General features: G+C 38.1%; 1 protein-coding gene across 4 annotated transcripts in view; it reads right to left on the bottom strand.

Moving 5' to 3' along the window:
• The window catches only part of LOC126924882 (octopamine receptor beta-3R-like), an 83,810-nt gene extending 64,589 nt beyond the window's left edge, over nucleotides 1–19,221 (bottom strand). For 3 of the 4 annotated variants that reach the window (XM_050739833.1, XM_050739830.1, XM_050739832.1), the window contains exons 1-3: nucleotides 18,645–19,221; nucleotides 6,698–8,173; nucleotides 2,257–2,494 (exon numbers count right to left, since the gene is read on the bottom strand). In XM_050739833.1, coding sequence (XP_050595790.1) covers nucleotides 2,257–2,494; nucleotides 6,698–7,342 — 883 coding nt within the window. In that variant the 5' untranslated portion in view covers nucleotides 7,343–8,173; nucleotides 18,645–19,221. The remainder of the gene's footprint in view (nucleotides 1–2,256; nucleotides 2,495–6,697; nucleotides 8,174–18,644) is intronic. The other variant, XM_050739831.1, reaches the window with a different exon arrangement.
• Nucleotides 19,222–27,704: the final 8,483 nt, after the last annotated feature.

Raw genomic sequence — 27,704 nt, 5'->3', positions numbered from 1 at the left:
TAATTACGTGCAATGTGCGCGTCTTTACACCTTCCACTTTCCCATAGAATCTTTGCCAACTGGATACGAAATTTCAAGAATGTCTTTACCGCGTTTAAATATCTCGTTTCTATAGAATCTTCGAAATCGACCAATCTTTCCATTCGTCTATAATAGCCGAAAGCCGTACGAAGCCGATTGTCATCGTCCAGCATATAAACGAAAATAGCGGAAAACCACGATTTTATTAGGAGACCGCAAAATCCCATTTAATCTGTTCAACCGTTTCGACCGCTTTCGATCGAAGACCTTAATTGTATAAACCACAATGCCTGTCGATCAAAATGCGATTGCAAACTTCAACGTTTAGCTGTTTTTCATCGACCTCGAGAGCTCGCGCTCACCCCAAAATCGGTATATCTCTGCTTCATCCTTTCGATCGATCCTGTTTCATAACAATTTGCGCGTTACATGTTGAAACGAAGAAGATCAAAGCTCGACTGCCACCAATTTGGGGGCGTTTGTAGTGCGGATATCGTTATTTGCTTTTCTTTTCCACGATAAATGACAAACGATTAATGACAAAGACGATACGAACGTTGTTGATTCTTCGATAGTGTAATAAAATAACGATGAATTGAAAACGAGCAACTTGACACGTACAAAGATAAAGTACGCCACTCGTAGCCACTCATGTTAGCGTGTAAGTGGATGCGGCATGGAAATAGCGAGAGAAGGCTGCATAGAGGCCCTTCTGTCATCGTTTAATCAGCCATGCAGGACACTGGCGCCGTTCGTTGATCCGTGTTATCGTTCGAGTCGTGTAACGGGTCGAAACGGGCAAGGATTTACGACATTGCCGCCGAGCGGGTCCCAAGAGGGGTGTGTCTAGGCCCGACAAACTCTCCAACGACCAACAGAGTCATCAATTATTCGATAAGAGAAGCAAACTTTTTACTCTTAACCTTCACCCCCATGTTGAGCGATTAACCGCGGGGCAGCTGCGAAGAATCACTCGTCGATAGCTGTTGTCTTCCTGCGTCTTGCGAGAAGCAAGAAATAAAGTTTGCTTTGGCCGTCGCGCACGACCTAAAGATCCGAACGATCATCCTCGAGAGTTATCGTTTTACATCCGACGTAAAGCGAAGACCGTGATCCAACCGCCGGACGCGACAGGATAGATAGTCGTTCGTCGAGCACGGTTCGTCTCCGTCTCACCAAGTTTAAGAATCGTGGTCCAACCGATGGACACGACAAAATCGCATACGCAAGGTCACAGCCTTAGCGCACGGGCGTCTACCGTCTTACGAAGTTCAAGGGCCGTGGTCTGACCTTTATTACGTCGGAGACGACATAAAGTCGCGATATTCTATCATATCTAGAAGGGACAGTCCCTTGATAGTCACGCGCTTTGCGATCATCTGTCTACCTGGTCTGCAACTCCTTTCCCCCGCCAATCCGCTCAGCCGCACAGCCGCCAGTGTTCCGACGCGTACAATTATACTCGCGTAGTTACTCTACGAACGAGACTTCTACTTTATTTACTCTGCGTCATTAGACGTTAGGAGTACCAGGGGCCTCTTTCTATTCCCATGTCGCTTCTCCAGCTTCTATCTGTGTTACAGCTATGTCGATATTCGATACATTGCTGGTGATTCTTTCCGACCGTGTCTTTGCATCGCCATTGCAAACTTTTGCAAGAACGAGAAAGGAAGCAACGGATGCTCCCACGAAATCCTCTTATCTGGTTTTAAGGTGTAATGCCGCGCGCAGAGTTACTGCGGCTCTTGCCAGAAATGGCGAATGTCGAAGAAAGAAAATCCAGTTTCCGGCTAACCGCGCCTTCCCCGATCCCCGTCTCATTTTATGTCGTGTCACGTCAGCGTTGTTCGGCAACTGGAAACCACGCTCTTTGAGAAACTCGTTCACGCACACACCGCTGCAAGATTATGCCATAACTTTTGCGAAAAAATTGGTTTGCAGCTCGCCTTTCTTAAATCCATTTTCACGTTATTATACTATTGACTATGCCCAACACGCAACGCAGACTATGCCCAAAGAAACCTGTTATATATTTCGTACTATTTTCTAGGGTAACGCGGATGGTGAAAAAGAAAGAACCGAAGAAACCATGATTGTTACGAATCGAATGATTCTCTCCGAGAAGACAGGCAAATGTTTCCATTTTAGCCATGGAAACGGGAACAGGAAGCGGAAGCGGAAGCGGAACTAACGTTACCTACGCTAAAACGTTATACGTGTAATAGTGCAACTCACCGGTTTCGGCCGCCGCTTGAAGCAGCATCTGCTGATGATGGTGTTGTCTGGTCGAGGACCTGTGATGATGCACGCTGTTTAGCACGATGTTGCTGGACGTCCTGCTGAGCGCCTTTCTCTGTCTGACAGCCTCCTTGTAGATCTTACAGTACATCACTATCATCACCAAGCCAGGGATCCAGAAGGAGACGCACGAACTGATCACAGCGTACGGCCGGTTCACCACAAACGAGCAGACCTGTAACAACACGGATACGTTGTATAGCCCGCTCTACTACGATCCCTTGCGATTTTACCCTGATCGATACGCGATTTTGCCCTGACCACGCCTGACAAACGATCGTTTCAAGGTGGAGACCTGACCACGAATTAGGTTATCCGAGGCTCGATGAGCAACAGCGAACTTTCGAAGAAATTTTCGTCGCGTTTTTCGCTGGTACAGCGAATGAAAGCTCGATTTCGTAAGGAGCGAAGCTGAAAGTGATACTACTCTTGCAACAGAATCAATTATTCTCTTATTATGCTCTTTTCCCGATAAAACATGATTATCATAAATGAACGTAATTTACGAACGGGTTGCTCGATAACCGTTTACGCGATAAATCAGCGCGTTCGGTTTAAGCGCACTTTTATCGTTTATTGGGTTTCTTTGTTGTAAAAGTAAGCAAGTCGCTCGCTTTAAAATCAATCGGTGATTTCGATACAGAGAAGCTACGTTTCTTAACGAATGTTACACTTTGTCGAACGATTCCACATAGATTCGAAACAAACGTATAAAAGATGAAATACATTTGGTTTTCGTGGTTTTCTTTAAGCGAAACGACGTATGCTGTCACAGTTTTATAGATAAGTGGGCTTTATACGGAAAAGTTGCAACGATTCGCGTGTTCTCAGCAGTGACTATTCCCTGGAGTCAGAACACTTATGATTCCCGAGGCTTTCGCCTATGTAATCAACGCTAGAGCCTACAAGCTACAGTTTCCAGAGGTTGCAGCTCCCGTGGGACGACGGGATTGACGAACAGGATAAATTACACGGTGGCCTATTAACTCGTTATCTAGGAAAGACGAGTGAACTCGTTACCCGGCTTACCAATATGCCGAAGTTAGTTAGAACTTGACGAGTTAAAGTGAAACTTAAACGATGTAAATGCTAAGATAAAGTGCGAAGATTTTCCGATAGAAACGAGCAATGAATAATTTTGAATGAGAGTTTGTTGCAAAAAAATCTATTAGATTAGTTAAATCTATCGATTGATGCAACGTGTTTTCAGCTTGCTCAACGGCGGTTGAACGAGAACAGCGGCTGATAATCGTAGTTCTATCTTGCAACAGTCTTACAGTCTTATATAATATAACCAGTCGTAGAAAATTATATTTAGCATAGAATTTACATGTTTCTCGACAAAAGTATCGTTGTATTTTCTTTATAGTTACTTTCTCGCTGAAACGATTATTTTTTTATTCTTTTAATACCACTATCGTTTAGCATTTCAACTTCCCGTTCGTCTTTATCGGAGATAGCTGGTTGTCGCGTATTATTCTATTCAAGGAGCTGCAATTTATTTTTTTCTTAACCGGCACGATAACTATTCTCAAGGCAACGTCTATCGTGCCAAAGTGCAACGTATTAGATTGACCAAATTGGCGCGAAACAAGGAGAACATTTGGCTTTCGCAAAATTCAGACGAACAAAATACAGTTTGAAACCAATTCGATTTAGCGTTTCGCAATATTTCAACAAACGTTTCCGTGTTTTCTTAATACTTTGAAACATGATTTAACAGCTAACAAAAGATCGGTAAAATACTTCTGTGCGAGTCATAGCGCGCGTTTTATAATACGTACGCATAAACGAAAGTTTGCAATTTACGTTATGAATCATGTATCAGAGAAGCAAAGAAAAGTAAAATTTCCCTATTTGAAAGTAAGCTGAACCTTAGATCATCTTTTCGGTATTGGCATATTGGAAACATTGGCAAGCGGTTATCGCAAAAAAAAAAAAAAAGAAAAAAAATATGTATCGCAACGGACAAAAAAACATAATGGTGGAAAGAGACTATTCGATCGCTTAATTTTGATTTTTTTTACCAAGAGCTGAATTACCAATTTTGCCTGACGATGGCAGTTTTCGTCGTGCATGACAGAATTTATGCTAAAACCTGCGCGGTATAACGGGATGAAACCTTTCCCCGCGCTTACGTAAACTTCATTTTCAAACAATGTATCGTATCATTCTTAAGTTGCATTAAAGTCGTGTAATAACGAAGCCAATCTCCGACTAATCGCGCCTCGAGTTAGCGTTAATTAAAGAAAATACGCTATTTTAATCTTTGAGTAGACGATTAACGAGAGGGATCGTATTTGCGTTAACCTTATTAAATAACGTTGTTACTCGGAATTATGAATTATCGCAGCTCGGAATAATTGCAACTCGTTGAAAAATAAATTGTAAGTATTGAAAAATTTGATTTTTCGCGCAACAACTTGATGGTTCCATTTTGCTCAGACAATTTTAACAGTATTAGCAGTTTCCGCTAATAGAGATATTTATACGCAGGAAGGAAATTGACGGATGCATAATTGATATATATATATATAATTAATATATAATCGCACGATACAATTTCATTTGTAATTATTTATTTATTTGTTAAATAAGTAATCGAATAGTTAGAATAGTTAGAATAACCATGTGAAACTAAACTGCGATTCCGTGATTCTCCATGCTCCATGCACTGACCCACCAATTCCTCAATTAATTTTGAGAAACGGCGATCTTACAAATTTCCAACTGTTCGGTTCCTTAAATAATCGTGCATAGAGTTATCGAGCGATGATGCGCGATTCTCTGATTGAATCGAGATTTGAATAATTTTGTAGAAAACGTTCGAGATATTACCGTTTAAAGACGATAACGACAACAACGAATCCGGTATACGTATCGATTCTGTCATGTAATCAGAAATGTTTGAGTGCGTAGCATTGAAAAGTTTAGCGCGCCACGAAACCGGAAACTGCAATTTAATACTGGCGGTAGGAATTCTCCCGTCCAATTATACTACAACTGCAAATGGAGCATCGACTCCTCGATATCACGGTGGTTTATTTTTATTACAGCCGGCTGAAGATACTCTTAAATTGGATTTGTCCAGCCAGCCAGCCAGCCAGCGAAACAGGCATGGACACTCGACATTTTTATCACGAATACGGGAATCGTTGCATTAGATTAACGGAACGATTCTATTTTTATAATGCAATTTCCATCCGAGAAGCGTTACTTTGCTCGAATAATCTCTACCTTAAACGCGATACGATCGTTTGAATAATAGCGAGTAGAGATTTCCATTTATAACGATCGCGTAAGAAAACGGTTGCGCCTCGAGAAAATGAAAGATAACAAACGAGACATTCAGCCGTACAAGAGTTTAAAAATGGAACGATTCCTTTTTTCAATGACACGCACCTAGATAGAAATCGATTGTTTCTAGTTCTCTGCATTTTTTCCACCTACAAACTTTTCGTAAATGCAGGAAAATCTGCAATCTATTCGTTAATCAATCGTTTCATCGATCATTCGTTAATCGTACAATCGTTTCGACCGTAATCTTACATTGTAATCTAACGTTAGAAATTGCGTTAGATATAGCATATCGCCTGACGATCTAAAAAGGAGGCATCGTTTCGGATAACCTGTGTGTGACCGATGCAAGAATATACACAGTTTGTAAACTTGTTGGCAAAGCTACGAATAAACGAGCTGAGAGCAAACGACGCTTGATCCTTCGTGCTGTAAATTCAATATTCCGGCATTGAATCGCCGCTACTTCTGAATTTACAATGGGCGTTCACGACGGTGTTCCCATGATGCATCGACCGCTATACATAACCAAATTAGCCAATCAAGGAAACAATAGTGCAAGTTACGTGGACCGCGTCAAGGACGTGATTGGTCGATTTGACCGTAACATATGCGTATGCAAATTGGGGAAAAGCCTCTTGCGCAAATCCTCTTATCCCCGAGGAATTATAGTCGGTATTCACAATTTCCTATGGAGGTTAGAACGCTTATTAGACACGTTACGGAATCTAGTTGTTAACCGGAAGATTCATCTTGAATTATGCGAATGAACGATTGTTGTACAAAATGTATTACTTTCGCGCATTATCCTTATACAAAAATCATCGTTGTTGATGTTTCGCAAACTTATTAAATTTATTGCGTATTATATAAGTTTGTCGCGTCTAACGATTATTCAAGAGTTTAGGATAATCTGATTTTTTTTTTCCCCCAAAGAAATAGATAACTGCGTGAAGAAATGAAATATGTCAATCATATCGAAATATATGAAAAATGATTGAAAAATATGAGAATTCGAAAGAATTCGAAAGTTCGAAGTAATCGAAGAATCGAGGAATCGTTAAGTATATCGAGAGCTTACCTGTGGATTTTTCATCATATAATCCAAATGTTCCTGCGTGGTGTACCAACCCATGAAGATCGGTATGAAGCTGATCAAAGCCGGTAAAATCCATGCGCTACCCAGCATACATCCCACAGTCCCTTGTCTCATGATCACTGTATACTCGAGCGGGCTGACAATGGCGTAATATCTATCCACGCTGATGCAGCACAGGTGAAGTATCGAGGCCGTGGAGAAGTAAACGTCCAACGAGTTCCACACGTCGCACATGAACCGACCGAACAACCATTTGCCTCCGGACAATTCAGCAGAGGCGTTGAACGTCATCGCGCACATGGCCACCAAGAGGTCAGCCGCTGCCAAGCTCACCACGTAACAGTTCGTTACCACGCGCAATCTTCTGTGTCTTCTCACGCTGGCGATCACCAAAGCGTTGCCTAGCACTGCCGTCGTGATGATACCGCCCATAATGATACCCTTGATCACAACTACGAACACGTTCACGTTCTCGGGTAGATTTTCAACCGTTGGATTCTCCACAGGAACTGACGTTACGTTATTCGGCGCGGTGCTCGATGCAGCGCTGGCATTGCTGGAAGATGTCGGTGTCGGATCTACTCGACTAGGTAGACTTGTCGTCACCGCTGCCATTACGTTCAACATGGTGGTGGACCACGTGTCTGACGATCCCCGGCTACTTCACTCGGTCATGGCCGTGGAGAATGCCGCCTGCCCACGCGGATTTGGTCTTACGATACCTTATCGCAATATAGCCTATAATCTGTCAACTTGGTACGAAGATACCGTGTATTCCGTCGAGCTGTTCGGCTGTTTTTGCTTTTGCTTTTGCTTTTGCTTCTGTTTCCGCTTTTGCTTCTGCTACCGTCGATTAAACCGACCCTACACCTTTTTCTACTTCGATCTGAGACCGATGGATACATAAACAGTATAGAAGAGCGTTCGTATGGATTCTTTCTCTCCCGTTGGTTAAGCGTACAACGCTCGTTTTGTCATAGAGCGTTTAAGAGCGTCGATATCGATTTCGTTATTCAGGATACTCCTCGATGGATAGTAGACGTACCTTTTGGGCCCTCGAGTGAGATCTTCTTTGGGCAGCAGGTGTTTTTATACGATTTGGCACAGGTGTGCGACAGAGGATCCTGCTCAATGGCTGTGTACTCGTGCCGATCGACCACGATCGTTGAATCCAGTCCATCGTTGACCAAAGTGGTTTCCAGCGTTCTTCGTTTAAGCAAGATTTTCGTTCGTTCGAACGTCTCCGTTTCCTCAACGAAGCGTCATTTTCTCGTCGAGTTCAATTTCGTCGCCTAATTTCGACGTTTAATTTCACGACGATCACACGCGGTCCGTCCACTGTACAACATTAGAATTCGCGTTGCACAGGTCGCGGCAACTTGTCGAGTTAAACGATGGCTGGAACAAGGTTTTATCCTAATATGCCTTGCTCCTTGCTTTCGATTCGCAGCCTAGTTCCTGCAATTCAGAGATATACAATCGATAAATTACAGTCGAACAGTTATGTTGGTCACGCGGATTTCGACTAGTTTGGTAATCTAGTTTTTCATCTATCTCTAGCGACTAGAACGATGAAAAGTTTTAGATAAAATTCTGAATAAATTATACGAAGTTTCAGGCTACAAGTAACGCCATATTTGAAACATTTCTTGATTACCATATATAATATTACCAAATATTATAGTTAGAATATAAGTTATTCAAATTATTTGTATTTCTCTGCGCAGATTGCCCGTGTAAAATTATCTAAATCGCTCCTTCTCGATTTGGTTCTCTCAATTTCTTAGCGGAACACACTTTCGCTACAAATACTGCTCCGCTACTAAATTTCATATTCTCGTATTAACGTTTCAGGCGAAATAAAATTTCCACTCGCAAAGGTTCTACTAAACGTTATTACGGGCATAGGGATTTTAGGATTTTACGATAAAGACTTTCTTTCGATCGTTGTTGGCTTTTTCGAAATCAAAATCTAGAAACAAATACTTGTCGTATTAATCGACATTTATTCGAATTAACAAAGAAGGAATACGTTTGCGGTGAATTTGTAGAAAAGCTACTTTCTTATACATCGTATATGTAGTATGAAAAAAAGTATGGGTCGTGTTTATGGCCGTCGCTCGCGATCCTACAATGTCGCAGGCGGATCGTCTTATCCGCCAGACGAGGGAGACATTCGATTCCCAGAAACGTCGATTGCGGTCTGTTGTTTCATCCACAAAGAAGGCGGCATACTCGATCGTAGGCGCGAAAAGTGGCGTGATCCGAGCGTAGTGGGGGTCGTCTCCCCGAGAAGACCAAGAAATGATCTAAGGTCAGGTCGGTCCTTTTTGAAGATTCTAAGAGGAGCATACGTCGAGAGGTCAAACGGCTGTACAAATAAAGTCGCTAAGCCAAACGAACACGTTGACATTATTTATCACTGAATAATCTGTCACGCTTTATCATTATATTCATCGTTATTAGATATACAAACTATATCACCTTGTGAACAAATAAAACATCCTTACTTGTCCTTACTCTAGACCTATTTAAGATACTACATATATTGTATAGAAATATTTCAGGTTCTTCTCTATTTTATTAATAACGTTAATTACGATATTATAAATTGGAAGAAGCGAGTGATATTTCAGTATTTTCAATATTTGATAAATTAATTTGACAAAGTAATGGCTGGAAAACGGAATTTCACAAAATTCTGTCTAGATCGAAGGAAAGCATGAAATATTATTCAATTTGATGGAAATTGTCCAACGGCAAAAGAATCGCATTTTATTTGATGATTTTATTTTCTGAATAAAAAGAACCTACTTATTTTCTCGTTGTATCGAACGTTGTATCGAAGAAAACTGAAACGAAACGCAAAATTGGAAACGAGTAACAATATCGATCGGTTACTTTTACTCTGTCAAACTATGAAACTATAGCGTGAAAATTTGTTCCGTGGATTTTTACATTTTTATAAAAAAAAGAATGACGCTTTTAACGTGAATCCAACATGAAAAGTCATAATAGAAACGATTCACACATTCAATTTCTATAAACTAGTTTATTCAACGTATGTTTTTACGTTTTTTCTATGGAAAATATCGTAGAAGTAAATAAATTGAAAAAATCTAATTTCAAAACACGATAATTCGACGAAATCTTTAATTCGATAGAACAAAGCAAATGCGTGTAAACGTCAAAATATGTTACCACGCGTGTCGTGTATTTATCTGATTTTCATGCGAACCCACCCTTAGACTGTATCCAGTTTCCAGAAGAATCACGACATTCCCGGATGGATAAACATTGACCCATTGGCCAGGCAAAATCTTCGTCGTTCCGACGTTTGATTTCTAACGATCCTAACGCCGTGTATGGTAAGATGAATCGTTCTATTTACGTCGGAACAAAGACGTATCGGCCTTTAGACGTGAGAAAGCGATTCAAGGTACGAATCCCGAGTCGCACGGTGCAACGGCTGCCAACAACTCCATGTAAACGACAAGTTCACTCTTCGTGGACTCTCGGTTACAGATTGCATCGATGAGAAATCGCCCTATCTCGAGGATTCTGCTGCGAAACGGAGAGGCTATAGCCGAGGGAAGGTTGGTTTGATACCTGGTCGAGCCGTAGCTTCTAGTTAAAAAGCGATTGCGCCAAGATGGAGCTATTTGCGAAGAAGATTACAAGAGGGCCGTCGGAATTACGTGGCGCCCGGCGTGGCGATGAAATACTTTTCCTCGTCGCTATGGGACGAGGAGGCGCTTCGTTCCGCGTGTCAGCGGATATAACGAAGGAGAGAGGCGAATTCCGGTCTGCTGCCCTTTAATTACAAACGACGTGGCCATGGACCATCCATCCATAAGCTCGTGTTAAGCTGGGAACCGGGTTAACGTCTTTCAAAAAACAGTTAACGTCGAGAGAAATTCTTTCGTCGTGCGACGATTCGACACTTTGGACAGGTAGCGGAAATAGGTGTATCGCGACCAAGTTTCGTTGAGCACGGCTTGTTCGTGCAAAAATCTAAATATTAATTTCAATTACTTACCGAGTAGCCGTTGTACTATAAGGATATATAAGAAGTAAAACTCGAGTATAGAATATCGGTACTAGTTCGATCAAAGTTTCACCCATATAGCCACCCACGCAAATGCATTTAAATATTCGATTATTTTCTTACACGTTAATAATCACGCGACATATGTAGAATACGGACATATTTTGATACTACGCGTATCTACGCGCGATGCGCGTGAAACAGCATCTTTATTAGAAGATATAAATCCCTTTCAATCGCGGAACTGATATCAACGAATGTCAAGAATTGCGCGAACTTTGGCTTATATCGGAGACCATGGCTGTAAACGATTCCAACGGTCTTCGACAAGGTTTAAAAGCCCGCTGGTGGGCTCAAACTCGGTCAAACTTTTAATCGATGCGGTTATAAATCGTGGAAAATCCAATCTCGCGACCGTAGGATCACTGTCTGGCGGGCCGAGAGGGGTCGAAGCGAACAGAGATGGAGCGTGGAAACTGAACGGAACGCGTCACTCACACGACACGTGGACACGAGGACACGAGGACACGAGGACACGAGGGCACGAGAAAAGAAACGAGACGAAATGTGTGCCGATCGATAAAAGTTATTCGCGATATAGAAGGGTTAGATCGTGGAACAGTTTCACCGATTTCACCGATTTCACCGATTTCACCGATTTCAACGATTTCAACGATGGCCACGTTCCACGATGGCCAATGCCGGAACCCTGGTCTAGATTTGCCACCTTTACGCGTTTCACCTTCTGCTTACTTACGTTCCAGTAGGAGCGATTTCCCCCGGCTAGACGAGCTTGTGATCGTCGGTTTAGTCGTTTCGAGGTTCGATTAATTATTTTTCCCAACGGTCACGCGAATTGATCAACGTTTGTCTTTCTTTACACGAGCGAATACTTTGATGAAAAATTAAATTCGCCATCTGAACGATATAAACGGTATTTCGAAATGATTTAATACGTATCTAGAAATAATTTTTACCGTAATTTGTATAGACAAATTATAGGTTATCCGATAGAGAAATTGCCATTACCGTCTTCTAATAACATACACACATTGAATTATTTTTCTTCGCAGAATTTGCACATCTTGTTTTAATGGATAATAATCCGATGCAAGTACCTCCTAAATCATGCATTATGGGAAAAAGTGTTTCAAGCGAAACTGGTTTTATTCCGGGGGAAACGTCCTATCACGACCACCCGATTTATCTCAAGGCGACCTTTGTTTCAAATGCCACTGTACGGTGTTTTATACACCATTTTCGACGCAGCTTTTAATCGTCTACGCGAAAGAATTAAGCGCAGCTTGTATCTGAAAATGCTTAGTGTTTAAATGACAGGAAAAACAATTAAACTATAAAAACTATCGCGCTATCTTTGTCTTGTCTTTCGTACGATAAATTTCACAGGATTAAAGTCAAAATATCTATTAATATTTTTTGCAGAGAATTAAAAAATGCATCCGACTATAATTTCATTTAGAAAAACCATGGTCATCTTGAAATCTCGAAAGCACATCCGTATAGATAGATTTGCCATTATCGAAACAAGGAAAGTTTTATTTACTCTGAAAAAAGATTTTCCTCGTGTAATAGTCGTGGAATTTTGCTCTCGCAAATAAATTCCGATATTATCTTATACCTGTCCCTGATATTCCTCCGAGTATAGAGAGAAATCGCGGCACATTATTCAAAAATGGTCAATGTAATTCGATTTTGTTCGTTGCGAGGCGCTCGAAACTTGTTTACAAAGTTTTTTAATTAAAAAAATCTAGAGTTTCTTTCATCATCCACTATCACCTCCTGCTCGATTGACTCGTAAAGCTGGATGATGGTACGTACGGTACACGGTATGGCACGGTACGTAGGATATGATGAATTGATTTTCAGATAAAGCGCGATTGCTTCTGATAGATGGGATATGGAGATGAGTAAAATTAATGGGTTAAATGGATATGTAGATACAGGCCAAGTTTCGGGGACGTACAATCGGAATTGAGACTACTCTTGATGCGATACGCATCCGTGGCGCTTTCATCGCATAATATAATTAATTTTACTAGCTAGTGTAATTAACCAAGTTAGATATAGTTGGCCAAGTTAAATATAGTAATTACAGTAATAGTTACTGTTAAACTGGAAAGTATGGGCATATAAGGGTGCTTCGACTGCAATTTTATCGAATTTTGGATATATTCGAAAAGGCATCCATCCATCTTGAGAGACTTGAGATGAAAAATTTCTTCCGGTACGTATAAATCGTTATCGTAATTAGAAAACTACGAAATACTAAATAATTCGCGGTAGTCGAATAAGAACGAGATATCGAAATTTTCTTAGTAAAATATTTTGAGCAAGAAGAAGAACGTCTAAAATGACTGAAACCGAACTGATGACGAAACAACAGGAAAAATTGGAGAAAAGCATGAAATTAAAAAGTACAGGTGATCTGCATTTCTTGAAAAGACTGGGAAAAATGAAAAAAATAGAGTAAACTGCGGAAACGAAACATAGTCGTCGTATGCTTCTTCCGGATTCACCGGGCATACGTATATAGCAAACGACACAATTTACTCCAAATCCATTTTTTTTTCTTTCTTGCGCGAAAAATAGGGTGGCTGCTGGTTAGACGAAACGAACAGGATGTTAATTAACGTCGACCTAGCGAAAATTCAATTTCAATTTTCAAGCATTCGAGCCCAAGGCAATTTACTTCTGCGAGTGAAAACGACGCGGGACGAAACAGCATTTCACTCCGTTCCGTTTTAATCCAAGATAAACGCTCTAGTTCTTTTCCATTTTCCTTTTCGTACAATTACAACCGTACAACTTCGAATCTTGAGGAAAAAGGAAAGTAGAACGTTTCTACGTACAACGTGTACACTGGCTTTTCCACCGCACGACGTATTCCACCGTATAGACGTAAGCGAGAAAAGTCTGCTATACATGTAAGGTGTTTTGCAACTGATGCCACAATGGAAACAAGAATTATTTGCGTTACAGTCACGTTACATTCATATATAATTATTACATTCACAACATACAATGGTCAACGTATGTTTTTGTTCGTTGCTCTTATCAAATATATAATACGACACACATGATGTAACAGTTGTTATTTTGTAAATTTTCTTTTGTCCCCCGCCGTACATACAATCGAGCGATACGAGCCACCAAGAACGATCTACGAAATACACACTGAATAATTTGTTATGTGAAGCAGATGTATGCTCGTAAAGACGCACACTAACGTAGATATTCGACCGATGCGGCAACTGATTTTAATCTGCTGCGTACGTTACGTAGTCCTATGATGCACGATATGCCGGTATGCCGGATCGTAAAAGAGATCGCGCATGTTCGTTATACAATTGCAGAAGGGATGCCACAAATCTTCCAGTACTATTTCGAACAAAAGGTACACCAAATAAAAGGGTATAAATGAACGGAATGAATAATAAAGTATAGAGACGGGTATAGAGTCGAACATCTATGATCTTACTTTCAAATGTTAAAACACATAAATGTAGGATTTTCAAAGGTTGCGGACGCTCGTTAGGAGATTTGAAAGCAGAAGGAGAATTCATAATCCGAATGTTTTGTAAATACAGAAACGAATATTACCATCTCTACTAAAATAGTAATCGAGTTTCCGTGAAATGTAACCTCTGTATTGGAATTGACTCGATTGAGATTGAAATTCGTCTCATCCCTATTCATCGCGCATATTAATTGCAGTACTTTGATAAATGTTTAGTGATTTAAAATTGGACCATCATGGAGATTAAATTAATCTTTTCGTTCCAATTTTTTTCAAACCTCGCATCGCTACAACTACCAAAGTAATCGACACGATCGATTCTTAATTCTTCATAAATATTTTCCAAGTATAAAAATGTACGTTGTAAAGAAATACTTTGGTCGTTTAGTTATTTTAGAGTTATTACAACAACGTTTCGAACAAATATTTGTATATACCGAAAGAGTTTGGCCGTGGAAAGTATTGGAATACCTTGTATGCAAACGTGTTTCTTTCCACTTAATCGCGTAGGTGCGGTGGTAAGCGTGACGCTAAATAATACATTTGCTCCTACGAATAAAGTAAAATAAAATCTTCGAACAACCGGTTTGTCAAATTTATCATTGTTTGTCGTATACCGGTAATGTCGGCGGATCCCTTAAAAGTATTTGGCAGTATTTTAGCACGTCCTATCATGTTAATACAATAGCGTGCAATTATAACCAGCATTTTTATGCAAGTTAAACGGTCTCGGTACTCTGCAGAAGACTTACGATACATTTACGTCTTATTTGTCTGTACTTATCGTTATTTGTACTTCTTTTGTAATCCTTTGTAAAAGGATTAGTTAGCTGTGTAAGATAATTAACATAATCAGCTACAGAGTAATTTGTGGAAATTTAGTTGTCGAAGAAACGCAGGTTCGCTCGCTATCCTTTCGCTATAGTAGTAAAAAGAACGTTAATTTGTAAACGAGTGTGTATTTTTACTCTTATCTACAAAGTCTTGGAGACTTATTAAAAACTTGTTTCACGTTATAAACTCGTCTAACACGTGCATTTCTTCCAAACAACTAAAGACATCTTCATCTCGTGGAAGCATAAATACGTATAAGCATACGAAGAAAAATCGAGGATCAATGACACTTAACCTCGAAACCTATACCCGCCACAAACTATCGACAGCCATTAGGTCTAACGAAAGGTCTCCTTAAAACGGCGAGCACAGTCATTTGGTGCATAGATTCCTGTTCAAGCGATGCATATTCTCGATAGAACCTCGGCGGATGAAAGAAAAAACATCGAACAGCTGATCCTTTTCTACTAAACTAATTAAACTAATTGACTAAAAAATAAATATATTTGCTTTCGGCAAAATAGTAATTTGACGATTTATTTTTTATTAAATTTGGAAATTCAATCCAAGTACAGCCGTGTACTTTGATCAAATCCGTGCACTAATTTGATATGAAAATGTATCGTTACACATCGTATCGTGTACTCTATTTGTCGATTAGACAGACAAATAATTGCAAATATCACGTTTCAGTTATAAATAACGCGAGTTTCTCTAGAATTCGAGTTTCATTGTTTAATATCGCTGATAATTTCTTCTTTGATATTCGGCAATGAAGAATCGATCAAAGTATCGTATATCTAGGTGTTTCCTTGATGCTGAAAAGCATTGTTACGTTTCATCAATTTTATTTTATATCTTATGCGTTAATTAGAAAGGTGAGTATGACTGAAAATACCGTGTTTCACATAAATATCGTAAATTTTTCTTAAATTAACTAGTTTCATACGATATTTTATGTTAGCTTGTGTTATCGATCGTTAACGCCCTAACATTTATTAATGGAAAATTCATCGAAACTTATCTGTATATTCCTTAATTATATTAAATTGATATTAATTAAAGTATATACTATGAAATATTGTATACATTTGATCTTTAACGTTATTTGTTAAACGCAAAGAAAAGAAAAATAAAGGTACATATTGTATTTTCTCATACATGGATCTCGTACACTCGGATACGTGGAAATGTATGCAAATTTTTCTTCTATTTAAAATAAAATAACTTTGCATCTTTCGTTTATCGCTAATTTCATTACTTTATTCGCCTTATGTTTTCGTCCATTTCATGCGTTTTAATCATTTTCGTCCGCTTTATTTATTTATTTATTTATTTTTCAAAAGATTGGCAAAGCATCGACGCGAGACTATAAAGTCGCATCCAGAAACGGATAAAGGGAATGGTACAAAGCCGATTCAAATTTCCAACTAGCAGTTAAAATATAAAGTTAACAGCCGCGCCGTTAAACTTCGGAGTTTCAAAGCACTGGGAAAACTAACTTAACACTAGAAAATCTTTTGCCCCGTTTGCGTTATCGAACGAATGTCCAGCAAGTATTTATTTCACGTTTTATACGCAAAGATAATACAAGATAGGCGACAAAATAAAATAACCAGACAACCTGTTAAATCATCGCCGCGTGTTTCACATGTTTTTCAAAATGGCAATCCGCGAGTAGAAAATCGTGGTGTTTTACAGGTGCAAAAAATAAGAAATTTCTCCTTTGAACGTAAAACTTTGAATGTAGAATTTTCAAACGGTGTTTGCGTTTCTCCGTTTGTGTAGCTGGAAGATCGAGCATCTAAAAATTATAATCCTTTCATATTTTATCCGACTGCGACACCAAGCCACGCAGAAGCGGAAGATATATCGTGTTTTACGAGTATCTGTAGGAAAGCGACTGAACCAACTTTGTCCTGCTTATACCGGGCAACAGAAATCTATAAAACAAGCGTCCCGCGATTCATCGCCTGCGTAATATGTATTACGAAGAAGAAGCACGTTGGAATTATATTATATTATATTATATTATATTATATTATATTATATTATTAGATAATATAGACTTGCGGTTACTATCTGCATAATCATTAATAGCGCGTTTGAAAATGTTCACCGTTTCTGCATCAATAGAAAACCGACAGCGATACTGAACCGTTATCGTTATACTGTTATCGTTCTACGACTTTATTCCTAAAATTTGTTAATTAAATTTGTTAATATAATAAAACGAAGGTTTTCATTTTATTATATCTCGATGATCCAATCAAATCCTCGCGTTATTTAACCACACGTGTTTATTACTCTTTTATAAAGTTATCCACCGATAAAAGTTCTACGACTTAAATAAAATAGAAATAATATTGCAGATCAAAGTACATATCGTCCTTTTTGTATTTCCTATTTTCTATTTTATAATAATTATAACCGTTTAATACAATTTCAGACAAACTACGATTATATAACATTATTACTTGATTATGCCTGTAAAATACACTGACAGAGAATCTAGCTGTCAAACGGCGAGACATACTGTATAAATTGGAATAATTCGAGAAATTAACTAATATATTTTATTTTTCGAACCTTATATATATATTCTCGAGTTGAAAATTTTACAAGAGACATCGCGTATTTGAAGAAGACGAAAGAAAAAGTAGCCAGGAAATTAGTTCAGTGCTTATCTATCAAGGATACGGCGCCAACCTCGAATAGCCTCGAAGGATTAAGACGCGATAAACCCGTATCTTACACGACCGAAAAATCCTTCGATGCTAGTATTACATGCCAGAGTGCAAACGTCCGCGTTTATGCATTTATTGTCAATAAATCTCGGAAAGATGGTAAATTAAATTAATTATCAATCGGAATTTGTCGACAATTTCGAAAGTTTGTTCCTAAAAACGATTGGTAAATTGATCTTTAAAACAGTGTTTTCAATTTAACGAGATGAGTACTTAATTTATCCGTGCAAGAATGTTCATGTTAGGACTCGAAGCCGTTACTTTCTCCGTCAATTTTTAAATCGGTGTATATTCACCCCTGTGTAGAGAAATATTCGCGTTAGAACGAGGTATCCACTAACTTTTCTGGCCGCTGAAAAAGAAAAAAAGGAAAAAAAGAAAGAAGAAGAAAAAGAATAATTTATGGAGCGACTTCCGAAATCCATCCCCTTCGCGAGGAACGCGTTAGTTGCGTTTCGAAGAAAATATTTCCGTTGCGACACCGACCCAAGTAAAAATGATCGTTCTGACACTTTGCCAAATAATTGTTGAAACAATCCCTGTATAATAAATACATTATCGATCTCGGCAAGAAAGTATTTACGCTAACGCGTTGTACCAACAGTTTGTTCGCAAATTACAATTTCTTAGTAGCACGAGATAATGCTCGAATCGACCCTCGTGTCTTTATCTCGCGAAGAACCCGCTATAGTCGATAAGGAATAAAAATTATAAGCCCAAAGCCTCTTACGAACATCGCTCGAAGCAACCTCGAAAACTTACCCTCTCGACGATATACACCGTGTTATCTTTGCAGAGAAACGTCCACGTCAAAGTCGTCGGCTTTTCAACGCCACAGAAACGATACCGAGATCCAAATACCGATGAAAACACTCTTCGAAAGCCACCTTCCCGAGATGAACATCCTCCAAACACTTTTACCGCGTTTCAACCGGAAACTCACCTTCCCGCCGACGTTTGTCGTTCGCTTCGACATCGGCCAACCGCACGGTCATCCTCTTCGATTGGAACGACGAAGAACGAACATTCGAGCAGAAAAGTAGTCCTTTGGACTTTGTTAGTTCTGTTTGGCCGTAAATCACGATGTATCTACGAACGATATACATATAAACATAAACGTGGAACCGACGACTTTGGATTTGAAATTCACGCGTAAACACGAGGTCATCGGGTGTGTAAACAGGTCGCGTTAAAGTTCAACCCTTGCGGCACTAAGAGTAGGGGCGATGGTACATTTTCATTCATCGTTTCAAGCACACTGTGTAGAAACGCGATCGCGAATAGTACCACGAGGCCAACCGCTTGTTTCAACGGGTCAGGGCGCACTGTCCGCTTCGGGAAGACACCGATCGTTTCGAGCAGTGGCCGTGGAAGGCGCCACCGACGTCGAAAACAACCCACCCGCCCCCTCCCTCGAGTTTCAGGTTTCAGGTGCGATGTACCAAGTCATTCCGTTGGTGAAAAAGAGGGGCGGCGTCCGGATGCCGTGATAGAGGGATTCTGGCACCCTGTTCACGGCGATAAGCGTCGCGCTGGCAAGTGCAAGGTTAATTGGCAAAAGCGAGCGAGATGATTTTTCTTCGGCGATCGAGTTTAACTGGATGCTGTCCAAGAGGAGGTCGACAAGAGGAGGGGCGTTTTTGAACGGTGTTTGTTTCTACAATGGCTTGCGCAGATATTCGATCGATAACGATTAGCGAAAGATTATCCTACACGCGAAAATAAATCGAAAACATAGAATAATACTCTTTCGTTTTAAAGAAGATAAAGTTCGAGCGTATTTAATGGACCTTGAACTTTTATCGGTGGATTACCGGATTACGGATTAATTTATTAAATTCTATATAAAGCGTCCTCAAATAAGGATCGGTAGGGACTGACCGCGGCCTACCGGCAATTTTTCCAAACTGCCTGATCCCACGCGTATTCGACGTTTGAAATCGATTTGAAATCGCCCCGTTGCTTTTCATTCTGCGGACTTTAGTGGCCGACGAACGCGTACAGGGATTAAAATCACCTGCTTCGTTCTTTTACGTCTCGCTTCTTTCCCTGGAAAACCGGCTGATCCGACTAATCGCAGACTTGTACTACTGAAGCTGGCCAACTTGTGCGAAATATAAGGGGAAAAAACGAGGCTGTGTAAGTTTTTATCCATCTGTCTGATTTCCTCGCATCTATTTCACATACCTAAACTCGACAATCTCTACGTAATCAAACAAATCTTTGTTTTAATAAGCTATTGCAATAACTTTACACGTTTACTTCGAACTTAATTTATTTTTTATTAAAAAAGTGTATCACAAGCGCGAATTGATTGTTAGTCAAGTCGATTTCATCGAGCGAAAAAGGTAAATTTTAGTTAAACGTTAACTTCAACTTGATATATTTTTCCAAATCTAATAACTTTTGATTTACATTTTACCAGTAAAGAAAATTAACCTGCGTGGTCGATGCTTGGATATTTTAATAATTCACGTTACCAAATATGCTACATATTATTTCTTGTATTATTATAATTACATATTTTTCTTATTGTAGGAATTCTTATTATAGGAATATTTATATAACGATGTCTCTTCTTCGTTCTCATAGTTACTGTTATTATATATGTATGTGCATATTTAATTATTATCAATTATTAAAAGTATTTGAATTCAATCTGCATCAGTGTGTGATGGTTTAGCGTTATTAATACCGAAATATAAAATTTTAAAGATAAAGATTGTATGATTCGATAGTAGGAAGAATTTATTTACATGTCCCTTAATTTAATTTCTTTCTTCGACAAAACATAAATAACGATTAATAGGTAACGACTAAAAAATATCTCTGATATTTCCTACAAATATAATATACGAGAAAGGTGGAAAAAATTAGTTGTTTATATACGAAATATAGATAGCAAATATATGATACTAAGATATATGTAGAATTTATTTCAGAATCTTCAGCATGTGAAGAATTGATCTCCAGCATTTTCCAGTTTTCTTATTTACTATCGTCGGAAGGTAACTCGCGCGATATTATTACGAGAAATCAGCCACACCATGAAATCTACGGTTTCACGAGTGTTCAATTTCATGAGAAAGTTTCGCTGCCAGTTCAACGAGTTGTCGCCAGGTGAAAATCGTGTGCTACGTTTGTCGCTTATTTTTCCACCGCCTCGGGCTAACAATGAGTTACCTTCGTTGCAAACTCATCAAACTTTTACCGCGATCTTTTTTCGTTCCGCCAGTAGAAATCCCGTTGGCCCGCAGAATCTTCGCGACTTGCACGTGCAATGAAACAACACGAAACATGGTATAAAAGGATGAGACCCCCGAGTCGTTCGACGAATCACATTGATGCGATGTTTTTAATAGAAATAAGAAATGAAAAAGATATAAATATACATAGGTACACGTGTATGTACATGTAACATAATTTAGATATTTACTATAGCCAAGAAGGTATATAGCTGTAACGATAGAATGTTTGTTACTTTATGTTTGATAATTTCCAAAATTCTCTCGAAAATAATTCAAATGCTAAGGTTGATTTTATTTTGAAAATACCGTATACCAATTTCCCCTTGGCGATGAAGATTGGCCAGTTTGCCGAATATAGAATTACAGAGAAAATACCGTTTCATGAAATTTCGCTCGTACGAGCACGAGTAACGCTTTCGTACAATTTCTTTCGCAATACGTAATTTTATCGATACCTTAAAGTCTAGTAATATGATATTTGATAAATCGATTTGTGGAAATGAACTATGTCGGTGATCCATTGAATCGACGTTAAATCGACCGAGAGAAATACGCTTGTGCGTGACTCGCACAATGATCGATAACGTTTTCTAACGAAATAACGAAATAACGAAATAACGAAATATCGAAATATCGATTATCCTTATGAATCTGCATCGCAAAATCCATGATATATGTGGAGGATACTGTACAATATTATTTCGAGGCTGCGCATTTCAAAAAGGCTTATACTTTGAATACGCAAACGATATAAAGATACAAGATAGACCAGAAATTTTGTAGTAACACTTTGTACTAGCAAAATTGTGCGAAAAATTATTACGAAGAATAGATACAGCGTAGTTTAGTGTAGTAGAAAATATCTTCTTGCTCGGGAATAAGTTAATCGAGTTCGTTGGCAATGCAGTAATAATTATACGATTCGCTGAGTAATAAGCGTGAATTTCTTTGAGAATATCGAACAGAATTATACATCGAGGAGAACCTTTTTACAGGTCAAAATTATCTTTCAACGTTGAACGTAAATGATGCAAGTTCTCGTAACAGCGAATATATTTAGAAATTCTAAGAAAGGCGAGGATATCGTTGAAAATATAGGAAAAGTGTCAATTAAGCAAGAATCGGGAGAAGAATCAGCAGCGTCCGTTAAGTGTGATAACGAGAGAAGCAAGCAGAACAGAGGACGCATCGTGGCATCCAGTCCGGGCAGGCACGTAGCAGTAGTATCTATTTCACGCTTAACAAAGGTTCGCCACACAAACAGACAAAGTCCTGTTAAAATAGCGCTCAGATTCACGTGCAAACAGAGGCGACGGTAATTTTCAGTTTAAATGTTGTGTTCGCCAGTAATAATGCCCTTAACGCCGGTCAACCGTACTATGACGAGTGTGCTATTATTACGATGCTATTATTTTTTCTGTTATAATCTAGATAATAAATGACTCGTTATTTCGCTTCGTCGATGTATGATAACATGCATAACAGTGAAATTAATCACACGTAAAATTCTAAAATAAAGGATTAGAACCGCAAAATATATATCGAATATAGATATATATCGAAACAGGGATTAACTAATGATATTTCGATAAAAAGATGACAAGAATCAGAATACATATTATATTACAAGTATCATGTTTCTTTACGAGAATCCCAAAAAAAATATTATACTAATCTACTCTTTTCAAACTGAAGTATATCACAAAACGGAATCACGTTCTGCAAGTATCCAGCATGTAAGCACAGAAAGAAATGACATTTAACGAGGAAAAAAATGACCAGTATCGACTTTAAACGTGAGAAAAATCCATCTCTTTAGATATCTAAAAATATCACTCTCGGTATTTCAGCATTCCTCGGAAACTTATTAACATCCATCCCACGCGAAATCCTTGATATTCGCTGCAAGGACTCGTCGATAAACCGGAAACGTACGGAACTGCGCGTTGAACGACCGCAACCCTGGAATACGAATACGAGAGAAGTTCGATGCAGTTGCTGCACGAGAACGAGCCGGCTCGCTGGCAATGGACCTAACCCTCTTCTCGATTAGCCTCGTCATTGGCAAAGTCAGCGCTGCTTCGTGCAGAATCAGGGTCACCGGTGCATAATCGATGCCATCGTCAACCCCCGCCTGCAACGTTGACCTTGTCAACTCGAATCGCGAGACCAACTGCCGCGAAATGAATCTATCGACCTATTCGGAAAAGTTCGTTTAATTTAACATTTAACATTTTTTATTTGATTTTGTTCTGATTTTGTTCTAATTTTCTACCCTTATGCATATATATACATAAAATAATGTATAGATACACAATGAATACATATACATAATGTATAGATTAACGATTAGATTATTGATCTCGTTGGCTTTCTTAATGTTATAATATATTTGGAAATTTTATAATATCCTTACCTTTTAGAATAATCCTCGCATTTATATAATTTTTTATTGGATGTTTACCTTTACCGGAGTTTCATATTTTGAGATGTTGAGATTTTTTACCTACTTTACTGCTATTTTAGTATTTTTGCATGTAAAAAAAAAATCTACCGTCGCTTAACATCGCTAAGATGAACAACGTTGACGTACGGTGAAAAAAGATGTACAAATTTAACAAACATAAATACAGTTTGTTAAACTTTCCTATACCAGACTAGTCTGAATACAGACACGTTTCGTTTCGAATAATTCAAATATCGAATCATTATTTACTGAAAGGGCTAATATGTACCTGACTTTGTAAGATACATGGCTGAAGTTGGCGTCGCTGATCATTCAAGATGCAAATGCATTTTAATAGAAGATCGATCCTAAGTACGTACCTAACGTAACGAATTCGAAATGTAAAGCGTTTCTGTGTCAAGGATCGAATATACTTCGACACAGTAATAACTTGCGAAGAACAGACATTCAAAATGTGTAAGGTCCGATTTTAAACTCCAGCGTCTGATGACGATCCTTTAAAATTCCACATAGTTCTACCAAACTTTGAATATTAACTCTCTCTAAAAACATTCGGTTTGAACTGAATCCAAATTTTAACGAAAATATTCGAAATCTTAATTCGTTGTAACAATGCAGCGGATTGTGATCTAGGGGGAACTTTGATCTTTAAACTTTAATTAGCATTCAGAATAGTTTTAATGAAATTAACAAGTTTCAAATTAGATCTATGTTTTATAAAGGTTTTAACGATATTTCATATTTCATACCATGTAAGATTAAAATACTGTTAACTTTTAAAATAAATGAAAAGATTTATATAACAAATATACAAAATTCTCACATTATTATCTTGTATGTATAAATAATTCTAATTCTAATTATTAATTCAATCGTACCGTTCCTAGGGGCAACTCTCTTGATAATCAAGATAATCATTGCCTTTGAAATAGAATCGTAGATGACGTAACATAGTTGACACATGAACGAAACATTTCTTTGTCAGTTTATTATTAGCGAGAATCTTTGAAAAATCGTGACGATATATCCTGCGTACATGCACGCACGCACTTGTATAATATTGCATACTGATAATCGGTATACGATTTCTATAGCAACAAATTTTTTGTAATCTGTGAAATATCTACCAAAAATGATGGGTCAACTTGTCGAAAGACTACTCCCTCGACGATCTCGATGATTTCTTAACTTGTTGGTAGAGGCGTGTTTCTGAACAACCTTTTGTTATACACGTAACCGTTCGTCGGCTCTAGTTTCCAACATATTCGCCAAAAGCTGTCGGTACTGGACACCGAAACCTGCCAATATATGTGCATCCGCGACGTAACCCAAGCTTAGCCGACACGTTCGCCACTTGGCGATCTGTTTACATTCATTAGTCATTGATCTCTGTATCTTTGTAACGTACTTTACGGATTTAAATAAGTAAACGTCTTGGAAACTGCTAGATCGACAAAACCTAACCTAAATGCAAAATACATTGGTGATATTCATTTTTTACCGAGTTTATAATACTTATAACATGCGTTTCTCACAGTCTCGGCCCTATAATATATTCAAAAATCACCGAAATCGGTAGGGGAATAGCCTTTCGACAAGTTCATCAAGTGTCGTAACATGAATTACATTTTTCAATATTTTACATTCTTCACAAAGTGAAACAAATATTATTCAAGTTTCTGTGCTGCTTTGCTGTCACTGTTTGCGCTTAAATTAAATGTTCTGAATGGCAAATATGAAACGAGCTTACCTAAAATTTTCCTTCTATCCTCGGTAGAAGTCACGTAACCAGCTTAAAACGTTAATTGTACATATGGCGTCGAACGACCGTTGTCGCATAATCACTTCCTACCCGTTTAAATTCGTATTTTTAACAATCATCGTGTCACAAGGCTATCATATGGAATACATGGTGCAGCATGTATTATGATGCACGAATTTCATAGAATTACGGATTATTAATTACCGAATTTGTCCTAGTTTTTGTAAAATTTCACGAAATTACGCGTCGCGCGTGCCCAACATTTACATTCGCAACCGGAAACTGGACTCTTGGATTTCGTGACGTAATAATGGCTGCCAAAAATGGCTTAAAGTAATGGATAGGCTGGTAATTTATCGATTGTGATAGATGTCTCTAAACGTTACAACCACAGATTGATAGTTATACGATTTCCATTTTATTCAATTTATCGGTACACATTGTTCAGTTATGCTGTGTATAATAAATTTGGAATATTCATAGTATATTTATTTATAACACGTCGAACTTGAATTTGAATTATGTAATCGTAGTTTTGGCATTGCAGAAGTGCAGCGCCACTACAAACGCGTCATAACAAACGCGTCCCCCTTGGAATTTTAAAGATACACGAACAAAGTCCGACGTGAACAGATTGAACTTTTCAAATAATTAAAATCCTTTATTCCTGCCCTCATCCATTTGTAAGATGTCTATGATATAGATTTAAAGGTTTTTTCGATATAGCTTTAATGTTACAAGATCTTACGAATTTGTTGGAGTAGGTTAGAGTCGTAAAAGTAAGAATGTGTTATATCGGTATAGCGGTAGAGATCAGTGGTTACCGAGGTGCGTGACATATTGACTATGCGTTATTTCCGTGTACTATTTTGTTACTATTGGTACTAGTTACATTGTTAATATTGTTATTATCAATTCTATTTATATATCTAATAACTTGTTGAACATTATATTTCGGAATTAAGTAGCTTTTTCAATTATCTTCTGTTTTTCCTGTTTTGATCGTGTATTTAGAGGTTAGAGTTATCGATATCTTATACTGGCTACTTTCAAAATTGAGATCTAAGATCAGTTACGGTTTCATTTTAGTGGTATACAATTGGCTGCTTGTTTTGACTTTACGTACACATTCATTTGAAATTTACGATATTCTTTAACTCAAATTAATCCCATACGTGAAATTAGAGTCAGTGTTTGCTAGTCGATCGTTCAACAGACGTGTTAATTTTCTTTCTTTTTGTATGTATTTATTTTTGCTTAGATGCTCAATATCGTTTAAATATACGGTATTAGAGTCAGTTCGGGTCAAGAGGATCCAGCTTCTCCAAAAATCCAAAAATGTAAGTGCCTCTGTATTTTTCTGATAATTAATAAAAGATAAAGACAATCGATAAGTAAACAAACTTTGAAGTTTCGTTGCCAAGCCAATTTTCTATTGAAACAATGTTGGAAAATTGTGAAACAAAATTTTAAAGTTTTAACACCGAATTATAAAATAAAAATGTCCAACATATGCGTAACGTATTATCGAATAAGCTACAATTTACGATAACGTTGCTAGAGCATTTATCGGAAGTTATATAGAACATTTTTAGCGTTGTATATTTTTTAGAATACTTGGGTTTCCCTGAAATATAGACATAATCGTGAGAGTTAAGATAACACTTGCCAGTCACGTCGTTTTCTGCGTCATGTCAATCGAAATCGCAGTCTCTCACGCAGTTCATTGAAACGAACATTGTGCGACACTCGCTGAACACAAGAATAGCGACTATTTTCGGATAATAAAAATAATTTTTCTAATTATGAAATTAAATGTCCGACAATGCTTCTTGCTAATTTCGCGTATTAGATAATTCCGCACGTTCGTTCCTTTGTAACGTACACCTGAGTCTGATCATCGGAATCGTTCTTGGAGGTTCTCCAGATTATCTTCAGATCAGAGTTATTTAATTATAGAATACTCCTTTTTTTTTTTTTTTTTTGAGCCTTTCTTTTTACATATATAAGATGCTATGAGATATTCAAACGTGTAACTGGAATGTGTTTTCTGGAAAATTGGTAGATTTGAAAGAAACTCGTTTATTGGATTAGAATTGGATTTGGAGAAAAAAGTACTCTTGATAAATTTCTGGACAAATAAAGAATCATTTGTATCTTTTTAGGCAAAACTAGGAAAATTGAAAATTTGATTCGAATACTAAGATGTGGGAGAAACCAATTATTATAAAATCACTTGCTTTTCAAGTTTTACTACCTGTTGTATCTGTTATATCTGTTTTTCTTATTGTTATTTTGTTGTTGTTGTTGTTGTTATTATTATTATTATTATTATTATAATATTG

This window comes from Bombus affinis, chromosome 15 (genome assembly GCF_024516045.1).
Source record: "Bombus affinis isolate iyBomAffi1 chromosome 15, iyBomAffi1.2, whole genome shotgun sequence".
In the NCBI taxonomy this organism is placed as follows: Eukaryota; Metazoa; Arthropoda; class Insecta; order Hymenoptera; family Apidae; genus Bombus; species Bombus affinis.
The sequence above is the reverse complement of the archived record's forward strand: the minus strand, read 5'-3'. Positions and strand labels throughout refer to the sequence as shown.